The 12,970-nt window shown below is 41.4% G+C and overlaps 1 protein-coding gene across 2 annotated transcripts in view; it reads left to right on the top strand.

Moving 5' to 3' along the window:
• The window catches only part of DIAPH2 (diaphanous related formin 2), a 3,364,504-nt gene that overhangs the window by 198,767 nt on the left and 3,152,767 nt on the right, over positions 1-12,970 (top strand). The window contains exon 2 of one of the 2 annotated variants that reach the window (XM_069213107.1): positions 8,039-8,071. The exons of the other annotated variant lie outside the window; for it this stretch is intronic. Within the exon in view, the coding sequence (XP_069069208.1) occupies positions 8,039-8,071 (33 nt within the window). The remainder of the gene's footprint in view (positions 1-8,038; positions 8,072-12,970) is intronic. 2 annotated transcript variants of the gene reach the window in all.

Raw genomic sequence — 12,970 nt, 5'->3', positions numbered from 1 at the left:
GTAGCTGAGAAAAAGATAGAATCGCAAAATGTGTTTTTCCCATGCAATTTCCCATGGGAACTTTAGTTCCCAAAGCCAAAACAGCTGAACGGAATTGCACAAAATCTGTCAGATAGCTAGACCTTTACCAAGATAGTTTGCATTTTGTGATTTGGTGAAAATCTGTTCAGCCAAGTGTAGAGAAATTAAGCTTCAAAATGAATTGGTATGTAGTGACCCAGTAGTACAAAGGGAGGACAGCGGGTACAAAATGACAAATTAAGCATTCTAATGGGCTGGTCCCATGGCACTGGGACCAGTCCCACAAGATTAAACACTATGATTGGCTGGGTGTAGCATGTAAAGGAATGTTTCACCCACCATTTCAGGACTCAGGGACTCAGTCCTTGTGTCTTGAAACCTAAAATAAAAAAAACATATATGAATAAAAAGTTGTTAATGCAGACTTGTGGTACTCAGCACAGGCCCAGAAGTTGGCTGAGTGTCAGTTTGTGTTGCACGGCCATGGGAGGTTGGCCAGCAAGGAGGGCTTGGCCACCTTTGGGGGATTGGTTGCAGAACCTAACTGCAGGCCACACTCTGTGACCAACCCCATGCTATGCATATAGGGGGTTTAGAATCCTGCAGGGAAGGGTTGGGTGCAGGGGCTGGCTACAGACCAAGTCCTGTGTCCAGCACCCTACAACACATGGCCAATGGCTGTGCACAGCAAGGGGCTTGGGATAGTTAGTTATAGTAATAAACGTTTGCTGCATGTTAAAAAAAAAAATCCCTAGAAATTCACTGAAAAAACAAATCCCATAGACATTCACTGAAAAAAAACATGGTTAATGTGACGTCATTGTAGTTAGGTGAAAAGTCCTAGTCATGTCATTTCAAGCCTGATTATGATAACTAAAACATATTTAAATCAAGGATTATGATTACACATAGTAAATCAAGGATTATTTTATAATAATTAAAAAGTGCTCATGGTGGTACAAAGCAAGAAAATATTTTGTTATTTTCTTTTCTTCTTTCCTAATAACACATTTTATGAAACTGCTGCTGAATTTGCCTTCTTGATGCGGTTATTATATCCAGCTTTCTATTACATGTCAGGGACATTTCATCACCATCATTTGCCATATTTTTTGCATATTTTACAAATAAAAATGTATTGCTTCTAATATCACTAGACTTAAGGTTGTCTTAAATAGCCAGCAAGGTGGTCAGTTATACACTTTCTTACTATTGTTATTCTAGTAAAAGTCATCACTAAGATTTAACCATCGAAAAACTAATAATAAAAATAGAAATACTGTAGCTAAAAGAATTGTTTCATTCAGTCTTTAATTCACTGCATTTCTCTGCACACATGATATTGATAATTTTGTGTTCCAATTTGCCAGGGTTTGCAAGTAGTTATGTCAGTTATTGGTGTAAAAGTGTGTGCAGCCACGGGCAGTCTATTCAAATAGAAATCTGTCAAGTAGTTCTTAATTTGAAAACCCCATATAAATTAATTTCCAAAGGCCAGAATTCTGTGTCAATTTGTGTTCTTGGATTGGTATCCTGTTGTCAAGATTTTCTGAACAGTGGCAAGAAAACATTGGGACCAACATGAAATTCATAATCGCCTTGCTTTAATTGTACAGGAGTTTCACTTTCAACAGACAGTATTAGCTATTTGAGTTCAGTGGGAATCCTCCAGGAATAGGGTTGGATGGTTGTCTTCACAGAATGAAGTGCCTACCATCATATGGTATCCTAGTTGATTACAAAAGAGCTTTTGATAATATACTTGATAACCAAGAAAGCTGAATTCAGTGCCGGACTCTAAGGTCAACTGCCATAAGCTGCAGTAAACATCTGTGAAAGAGTGATGGTCTATTACCACTCAGTTGTGGGCAGATTTGAATAGTAAATGAACCGTGTTAGACCTGGCAGCTCTTTGGCGTGCCTGCCCTGTCATTTTGCCTTCTGGCCTCCTGTTTTTATGGCATACTGGACTCTGTTTTTGCTAGTGTATTGTCTCTGAACACTTTACCACTGCTGATCAGTGTTAAAGTGAAAGTGCTCCCTATGTAAATTGTATTGGTGATTGGGTTATCCATGATTAATTGATTTACTGGCAAGTCCCTAGTACAGAGCACAAGAGGTGCCCAGGGCCTGTAAATCAAATGCTAGTAGTGGGCCTGTAGCACTGGTTGTGCCACCCACATTAGTAGCCCTGTAATCATGGCTCAGATCTGCCACTGCCTAAGGTAGGCCCCAGGTAGCCCTAGGGGCAGGGTGCAGTTTATTTAAAAGATAGGGCATGTACTGGTGTGTTTTACATGTCCTAACAGTGAAATACTGCCAAATTTGGGTTTCACTGCTGCAAGGCCTATCTCTCTCAGAGGTTAACATGGAGGGCTGTCTTTAAATAATTGTAAAGCTCAGTTTCCCTTTGAGAACACATAGAAATGTGGAGTTTAGGGTCTCTGAACTCACAATTTAAAAATACATCTTTTTGTGAAGCTGTTTTTTGGATTGTGAGTTTGGAAATGCCACTTTAAAAAAGTAGGCATTTTCTTGCTTAAACCATTCTGTGACTCTGCCTGTTTGTGGATTCCCCGTCTGGGTCAATTTGACAGTTGGGCTGTTTACACCTCTCCTCTAGACAGTGACACAAAGGGAGCTGGGGTGTAGCCTGCATATCCTGATGAGCTGCCTGAGTTAGATTGGAGGGAGGAATGATCACTTACACCTGAAATGACTGCCCTCTCACAATGCAGTCTCCAACCCCCTGGTGTGTGCCTGGGGCCTGGCCTGGACAAGGAAGGATCTTACAAACACTTAAGACTTTGCTTTGAGGTTTGCCACTTCAAAGGCAGAGAGGGGTATAAGTATTGGACCCAAACCCCCAGACTTTTAGTATCTTTTTGGAATCAAGAGGAACCTCAGCCAAAGAGAAGAGCTGAAGAGCTGGAGTAGGAGTACTGTCCCTTTGCTGTGTTGCTTTGCTGGATTGTCCTGCAGTTGCTGCTGCTACCTTAAAAGATAGCAAAGGGTGAACTTTGTTGTGTATCCTGCTTGAGAAAGTTCTCCTAGGGCTTGGAGTAGAGCTTGCCTCCTGTTGGAAGTCTCAGGGACACCAAAGACTTTAGTCTCCTTGACTTACATTACTGGGAACTGTGTGTTTTTTGTGCTGTTAAGGAAGAAAAATAATCGCAATACCGTCAACAATGCCACTGGTCTGCACTGTGACCTGCCGACGTGCACAGAGCCGCACTGCCCTGCTTCGCACTGCGACCCTGGTCTTACCAACGCAGTCATTGGATGACTTCACCAAGCTGCTGCTCACACGCGACCTATGGGCCCTGCACTCCGGAATTGCCATGCTTACATTGCAGCCTGGGCATCCCCAACACCTCTGCTCCTGCTGACACTGGCGCCGCTGCTTGCACCGTGGCCTGTGGACACAGCTTGTGAGGTACATAAAGCACCGTCCCATCCCGCACCGCAGCCCCGGTTCACCAACGCCAGCACCATCGACTCCAGTGTCGTCACCAGGCATCCCTACCTGCACCATGGCCTGTGGAACCAGCTTGTGAAGGTCACAAAGCACCGTCTTGTCCCGCACCGCTGTCTTGGGCCTACCGATGACAGCACTTCAGCAATGATGATGCCGCTACCTGCACCGAGACCTGGTGACACGGCATGTCACACTGCCCCACTTCACACCATAGCCCTGATCTCACTGACGCCGCTGGACGCTGTCACCGAGTCGCTGCCTGCACCGTGACTTGTGGACACCGCACATCGCATCGTCCCACTTCACACCGCAGTCCCGACGCCAGCACTCCTAACTTCATCAGCCCGGAATTTGATCTGCAACACATGTGACTTCAAGGGCCCGACGACTCACACCGCAACGCTGCTTTCCAGAGCTCACAGGATCACGATGCCCTAAAATTCCAAAGGTACTGTTAGCGGGTCTTCCCGACACCGTAGCTGGCCTGCGGCACAGCGGCCAGCCTTAACTATTGGTTTTGTTGATCTTAACGCCGTGATAGACCCAGGTGGAGCTATCGACTTCAAGGAACTGTATTTTTGAGTAAATCTTGCAGAATTCATATATTTATAACTGTATGTTTGATCTTTATTGTATTTGGTCCTAATTTATAGAAATAAATATTGGCTATTTTTCTAAAACTGGTGTGGTATACTTTTATAGTTTTTTCACTGTGTTACTGTGTGTTATGTGCAAATGCTTTACACATTGCTTCTGAGGAAAGCCTGACTGCTCATGCCAAGCTACCAAGGGGGTGAGTAGGGGTTATCTATGCGGGTATCTCCCATATCCTGACTAGAGTGGGCATCCCTACTTGGACAGGGTGCAAACCTGACTGCCAACTAGAGACCCCATTTCTAACAAACTGCATCATGAATGATGAGTGATATTATGTGTTACTTCCTCACATTTCCAAATATGCGGCCAAGGACTAAGTTTTACTGGAGATACATCTAAAGGGATGACAATCATTATGTTTCCCACAAAACCCCTTCTGAAAAAAAGGGGCCTTTCCCAATCAGTTTTTAGCCAATACTCACAAATAGTAACTCCCTATTCCGTGTTTAAGCAGGGACTATGCATTCCTTTCATGCTCTCATATGCGGTATATCAACAATTCATTTTCCGATTTGTTTAATATACTGTATGGTGTTACTCATCTTGTAATCTGGAGCATTCTGACTATGTTAATTTGATGCCAGGTATGCAACGTTAATGTGGTGATGGTACTTGTTGCCCTTTCTCCTGAGATAATGTAAATTCTTGCATATCTGAATTCTTAATCCAGTCATTTTGTTTACTTAACTGCACTGCATCATTGGTTTTATTACTGAGCCCAATTTCTCGTAGGAGAGGCCTGGTTCTAGGCATACTGCCACAAACACAGCAGCTTGTTAAATTCAATAAACTGGTATTTTTTTAGTTGTGACGACTGACTGATATAGCTCTGATAAACCATGCTGATATATGAAGACATTTTACTCTCCAATACTTTTCGTTTATACGATTGGAAAGCAACTTAACACATTGCTTTAAACATTTATATGTTGTGTTTTACAGTAAATAGGCTGTATAATGATATTCTATGCCCCGGAGGCTTTGGACAGTGAATTGACTATTTGTTTACTTGATTTAGCTATCCATGAGGAGTGAGTCCCTTTTGGTTTATTTTTGAGAATATGAATGCTGTTCTTTGTTCACATAACATCAGTTGTGGGGGCGTTACTATGTGAAGTACTGTCATGTTTGTGGAGTTGTCTTATATGGACTTTTTGGAAGGCTTTGTGGGTAACTACTGTGAAAAGAAACTATAACATTAGGTGCCACAAAAGCATTTGGGTGATTAGACAGTGATCAGGCACAGAGAGTATGGCCCTCAATATGACCCTGGTCCGAAGACCACCAGGGCCTCGGTGGTGGTCTCATTGCCGACGGGCCAGCTGTGAAGATTGCCACATTATGAGTGTGGTGGTTTGGCCTCTGCCAAACTGCCACATCCCCTCTGGTACCGCCAGGGCCGGTTGGACAGACGGGCTAGAGATCAGCATCTCCGACCAGGCAGTCCACTGAAGACCTCCAGCAGTATCACAACGTGGTGAAAAGGCTACCGGTGACAGGAAATTTCTTTCCTGTCGCTGGCAGACGACTCCCTCCAGCCCCCCTTGCAATTACAATTCTCCCTCTTCCATAACAGCACCTCCTCCCCCACCCACCCTTCCAAAACAGCACCCCCTCCCCGCATATATGCACACATACACACTCACATGCACCCCGCATACACTCATTCACCAATACTTACATTGGTGAATGAGTACGCATACATAGACACATTCACTCACACGCATTCACACAAACATTCCAACACACACTCACTTCAACAATCATACACGCATTCAAACACCCATACACACACGCATACACACTTACATTCACACACGCAGACAACACCCACACACAAACCCCCCCACCCTCCGACCCCGCTCTCGTGTCAGACGATTGACTTACCTTGTCTGGCAATGAGGTCGTCCGCCAGGGAACGGGAACTGGCGCTTCCACCGCTGGCAGTGCCCCTCCATCAGGACACCGCCATGCTGTATTACTGCTCGTAATACAGCATACGTCGTCCTTTGGCGTGGCAGTGACAGCGATGGAACTGCCTCTGCGCCTCTGACCGCCATCATGACTACTGGAGGATTTCCACCCAAATTGTGGCGTAAATCCTTCAGTACTCGTAATATGGCAGTCGGAAGACAGCCAGCACTGGCGGTCTTCTGGCACCTGTGGCTTCAGCGGTGTTAAGAAAAGACTGCCAATGCCTGGTATGACTGCCAAAGTCATAATGAGGGCCTATGTCTTTTTTGGAAGGGCTGGGAATGGTCCATGCCTGAGGTGGTGACATTGAACCATACACTGTGGGTGAAAGTGCATGCATAGGAATGGCAGAGCATGTTGAACAAGCAAAGAATTATGTTGTTTATAATAGGATGCCTGGCCCTGTGAGTGTGATAATTGCTTGGAGCCCTAAACTGAGAGGTGAAGGAAAAGTGGTACCGCTAGCTGGAGAGGAGCACAGAGAAATAGATCGTAAGGTCTTATGTCATGAACAGGCGTGCACAGGTTTAAGGAAGATTGGAAAACCGTGATGTCAGATCCAAAAAGCAAACGAAAAAAGAACAAAGAGCAAATTAGTAGATTCTCACTTTCATTGTGCAGGCGTTGACATTGCTTCTATGTTAGGGTTAATACATAAAGGACTGCATAAGTATCTGTGGACACATATGTATGAACAATGTGCTCTGGTATACTAAAATAATACTTTGCTCTCTGGGGATGGTTTCTAAATGAGGGTAGCACATTGGGTATTTATTACATGCTTCCCCTGTCTGGTCTTTGAAACCTTTGGCTCTTCCATTACTACTGCTGGTTAATGAAGGCAGCTGCAGGAACAGAAAAAATTAACTCTTAAAGCTATTTCTTTTTTGCGCCTTCCATCCTGTCTGCTAGCCACCTAATTGACCAGGGAAGGTGTGGAAAATGGGAAACGCAGTTAAGAGTGCGCTAGTAGAGCAATGCTATGATAAAATTTAGCTCAAAGTGTTAGTGATATAACTTGTGCGATCCCTGGCGTTTTGGAAAAATGAGGCTCATGGCCCCTTGACAGAACGGACATCAGAGGGAGTGTTTTATGTGTAATACTCAAAGATGTCCAAAACACTTTTTACTCTTGATGCAAATGTTAGCTGTAATTAATTAAGGTTTGAAATGTTGCTCTGAAATGTTGCTAAGCATTCAACATAGAACTAGTTGACTCTCGCATGTTTTTGTAAAATGTGCAGTGATTCAGTTGTCTGTATGGTTCTTGTAACCCAGCTCTGTGCAGTGGAACATTACAACACTACAACATGCCTAATGTAAATGCCATATGTGTTTTATCAGTGTTATTTGTGATTAACAAAATAAAAACATCGGTGATGATTTCTGAGAAAAGTGAAACTCCAAATAAAACACAACAGCTTGGCAAGTGCATATTGAGTAGAACAGTATATTTGCTCTTATAGTCAAATTGTTGGCACAGATGGGCCTTTTGAGAGAGAAAAACAAAGAGTTCTCAAAAACTGTTCTAGATATAACAATAAATAATGAAATATAACGTTGTAATGGCCTTTTCACTGCTTCTCAGATATCTAATACAAAGTAATTCCAACATGGGGTTGCTAGGCTGATTTTATGTGGTGCCTATTTTACAAGTGGTAACACAATTTACCTTTATAGAATTCATATGTGGATGGTTAATGGTTCTCCCAGGATCCCAATTATAAAGGCATCTTTTACCTAACTAAACCCAAGTACACTTGAAGAAGAATCTTTTACATGGGGCATATATATTTCCTATATATAATGTAGTGGTTTTAATCTCTTAAGGAATACAAAGAGCTAAATTACATTTTAACTTAAGAATGATTACTTATGTTTATTATTTGGTTTTCTTCCTTTCAATAGAACAATCAAATTAAAACATTAGCCGATGATGTGGTAAGAACCTTGCTGCAATGCTACATTAACTTAAATTTCTGTTGCATGCTTCCTGTCTCTGCTAATTTAGTTGTGGACAATGAAACATGATATTAAATCCATAAACACGTTAAGTGTTACCTGATAATAGTTATTTGATTTCCAAAATAGAAATATTCTTTGTAGTGATATATTTAACTTTGCCATTTTAGTTTGGTCCCTGTTGATCCCATCCTAATTATACAAGTGCTGGATTATGCTGCTCTTAAACATTCACATGATATCACATTTTGCCTTACACTTTCTGACATTTTTACTTATCATGAAGTCTATCTATATTTAACAGACACATTGATACATTACCTTTAACTTGGACCAGCTCATTGAACTACCAAGAAGTTCAATCTAGTTAGGACTTTTGGATATCAAACATTAATATTTGTGAAAAGATGCAGATACAATAACTCCAGAGGCATTCATTTTTGTTGTACATTCTGAAAAACGTATGCAAAGATGTATTAAAATTCTTGTGCCATGGCCTTAAAATGTCCCAATCATGAACTTGTAAAGTACAGTAATAATTCTACATTTAAAACATGTCTCCACATTAAACAAATATTTTCATAAAAAAGTAACATCTAAAAATGTAGTTGACTTAAAAGGTAATACCGTTTCTCAAATATAAGCTTCATATTTTACGAGCATTGGACAGGAATATAAATGATGTAATGAAGTGAGCGAGGGACTGTCCACCAGAAAATTAATTTCCCTCCTCTGGCACCAAACACATATATGTTTGTTTAAAAAAAAAAAAAGTTAAACCTTTAAAGGACTACTGTGAGTGAGCCACATATCTCTGTTGAAGTACAGTATATCTGACCCAGGTTTCCAGACATACATATCTGTACTGCATGCTCTTTTCAACCCCAACATATTCTCTAATGTAGGCTACCAATTCTCTGTTCCACAGATACTGAACGTTTGCTTTTTTTTTTGCCTTATCACCCAAATCTCATGCAATATTTGCACCCTCAATTAACTTACCAATTCTCAGTTCAAGATATTTAGGCAAAGTATTCTCATACGATTTGATTGAGACAAGGCAGTACACTAATAGCCTATCAGTTGCCCCATTAATTTGTAAATAAAGGTTATGCTTCAAAATGCAGCTTGTAATTGCCAAGCATACAGCCCCAATGCAAACTAGATAGTAGACAGAGTGCCCTTATAAAATCACACCTTCGGAAATCACATAGTCAAGCTTGTTCTCCAGTACCAATATTCAATCCATATAAAACCCCTGGAATTAACCTACCATCAAATGCATACTTCATAAAGCTCTTAGATACGCCACCAGTCAGATACTTTAATATAACCTTTGGAGGCCAAAAGAGCTTTTGATTTAATTTGCTGATAATGCAGCACCCAAGGCACTGATATTGTCAGTGGTCCACAATCTCAATTTTTGTGCACAACAACCTTCATTAGTAGTTAAACTTCCTTTTCGCACAAATCTTTACTTTAGTTTTGTGTATGTTAGTCATGACTTTATTTGATAAGCAATAGCTTTTTTTTGCTGTCAATGTGTCTGTGTAAGCTGATTGGTTTTAGATCAAAGAGAACTAAATTAGCTGCAAAGAGTAAACACCGTTCATGATTATGACCATGTGTCAGAGAGTATGAGTTGGCCTGAATAACAAAATCTGACAGAACACAAAAATACACTGAATAGGCTAAACACCAACTATGCTTAAAGTAATTCCTGCTCTGGATATTATTGGAGGGTCCCCATAGGAAGAAATAAGCCCAATTTTCGTTAGGGAACAGTTGGATCACAGCTAAAATTCCCACTAATACATTCTATATTTTCCACTTTTTCCAAATGAGAATTTGATAAATGAAGTAGAATGCTCACAGAAATCTGCTAAGCATCAAAGCAGATACCTTTTTCAGAGTTATTGGGGTTGCATCCCATAGTACAAATCACTAGTCCATAGTTGTTTCTGGTCTGGATGGACCTGAATGCCTGATCCCTTTCTTCAGAGCCTTGCGCTGGCTTCCTTTCTCAAAGCAGTTGATTTGAAGGCAAAGTGTGGTAAATGCTCTATCCAGTATTATCGAGACCAGGCAGTATTAGCACAACTGTCCCAGGCAATTGGGAGTTTTGAGATGCAGAATTGCGATTGAATTGGTGTTACCCAATTTATTGCTGCATGTTTTATTAAAATTACTAATGGCTTTTGCTGAGAAATATGTGCCTCGAAATGCCAGAACACCTGTAACGCCATATCAGCGGAATTCTGGAGTTTTGACCTGACAGGATTTCCAGGCAATCTAGAATCAGGCTATTTGTTTGGTAATCCAACGTTGTCATAAATCCAACAGCTATGGCTGTGTGCAGTCACTAACAGGAAGGATTACGGAACACATTCCAGAACTACAGCAGATAAATCTATGAGATCTAGTAAGGCCATCAAAACAAAGCTATTACTATATTTCATGACAGGGCATCCCAAAATATTCCATATTGTAACAGAAAATACAGTATCATTGTTTTGTGTTAAATCAATGTTTGCTAGAGTGACCAAGACTGACAGGAGTATTGAATATTATTTGTTATGTGAATCTTTAGTCATATTTCCAAATAAAATAGTTTTTGCCTTATTACCATTGTCAGTTTTGTTATATTCCTGGCCAGCATATACAGCTTGAATCAACAGCAGTTGTTGCAGTCCCTCTAGTCTATAATATTTGTGATTCTTTCAAATGTCTTCCGGTGTCAGTTACTTATTTTCCAGACAAACAACAACATCCATATGCATTACAGCCCATCTTGTGATAAAAACATTTTAAGTAGAGTGAGGATTCCAGCTGAAATAAGAAGGGAAATTCTTGACCTGTCATATGTAGCAATATCAACGGATATTGGCTTTCTTATTGGACATAAGAGCAAACTATGTCTGTGTGCTGACTCAAAAGAAACTGTACAGGTATACATTCTACCCTTTTAAATTAATTTGCAACTATTAAAGGTGTTAGACCTCAAATCACAATACCCAGCAGAAAGCAGTATTTGGCACTCACCTGCCTGTTCACCTACCAGCAGATCAGTACTGTGCAGGATACCTTTGTACTCCAAAGGAATTCGAAACCCTGCAATTCCAAAGCATAGCAACAAAGATATGACTCTTCCATACTAAACTGTACAGTAGCCTGTGCACATCACAATCCTCCCCGCACATGGACAAACCAATCAGTGCTTCTAGGGCACATCTCTCACAAATCTGCCAGGGCATCAAACCACCTAGACATCCACACCAAAGAGTGGGTGCAGACAAGTGTGTTTGCTAGTCAGTCAGGCTTGTTAGAAGAAGAAAAACCTTGGATCCTAACTCCCACCCTTTCCACTCAATAGACATTATACAAAGTTCATCATGTGCCATGCACGAATCTTACTACTCGACTACTCCTCTACACAAACCACACCTGCATATTAAACAGAAGAAACCTCATCCACATTCCAGTCACTAACACACAGAGATCGCCGCACAGACGACAGAGGAACCTATTAATATGCTGCCCCTCCTAGGAAACATATGAATATCCCATCCTTGTTCCCAGACTAGAAACACACCTACTCCTACCCTTGTCCCCAGTAACCTTGTGAAAATTCCAAGGCGGGAACTGACCGTGAAGTAGCATTTCAATACATGCATGACTGACCCCTTTACTTTTGAACATAAGACCTCCGTGGACTATCCACTCGCCCAGTCTTCCCTTTAGATTAATAATGTCTAAATATTACTGTAATGTACAGTGTTCCGTTTGGATTCATTCAAAGTACTTTTAGCAATTAAGGGAGCCTCAACAAGTGTAAATCAACGTCCTGATAGCAATCAGTGTATCACAAATAAATGATTTAATGTGAATTGTATTGAAAAGAATAATCTTTGTTTCAAAGACAGTTCAAAACATAGGTGTCTCTGGTGTAGATGCAGTGCAGGACCATTTAATGTCTAACAACAAATGAGAGACCGGAACTATACAATGTCGACATTCCAACCCCAGCGTATGATTTAAACGGCCTCCTTGTCAGACCGGCCCCAGCGGTGCTCTGATGTTTCACTGATGCTTGGAGAGCGGTGTATTGCAGCATTCGGATTGAGGTCTTGATAAGTGACTATGACATTTTCTTGGGTGGATCTATTTTTGTACCAGATATTGCAATCAAGCTCGTTCTCTTGTACCAATAAGGCCCTGTTTATCGGTATATGTGGTGCGTTGATTGCTAACAGAGGTGTCGTTAACAAAGGCCCCCGTCGCCCCCACGGTACAGGGGGCCCCGAGCTCCAAGGGGACCCTTCAGCACAGAACCTGGCCTGAGTGAGTCCGGAAGGGGGAGCCTCCATGTTGTGTGCAGGGGCTCCCTTCAGATTCATTACGACACTGGCTAGCGGGGCTGTCGATTTGCAGTCCTTGAGGTGCCCTGAATTGCAGCAAGTCAGGATGAAATACACTGTACTCTCATATTTAACTGCCCTCATTCTTAGGAATGCAGGGTCTGACCCTTTTGGTAATTTATAAGTACAACTATACTGGCAGAAGTTTCGTGGTCACAAATCCGATTTGCTTAGGTAAAAGTAAAATGCTACCAATGCTCATTATGTGAATCGGGATTGACCAACCTAAAAAGAATTTAAGTGCAACAGTATTTAAAATGCGATCGAGATATAATGATCTACTGTGCTTATTGAAAGTGCCATGGTATTCTAAATGCGAATTTCAATAAAAGGACTAGCGTGTAATGCTGCTGCACATTTTTTGCCTTGAAAAATGTCGCCTATGGGCACCCTGCGCTGTGCGCATTTATATACACCATCATACCTTTAAAACATAATTTTCTCCTTAGAATGATACCTA

This window comes from Pleurodeles waltl, chromosome 2_1, assembly GCF_031143425.1.
Source record: "Pleurodeles waltl isolate 20211129_DDA chromosome 2_1, aPleWal1.hap1.20221129, whole genome shotgun sequence".
Taxonomy (NCBI): domain Eukaryota; kingdom Metazoa; phylum Chordata; class Amphibia; order Caudata; family Salamandridae; genus Pleurodeles; species Pleurodeles waltl.
Note: the sequence above shows the minus strand (reverse complement) of the source record. Positions and strands in the feature narration are given on the sequence as shown.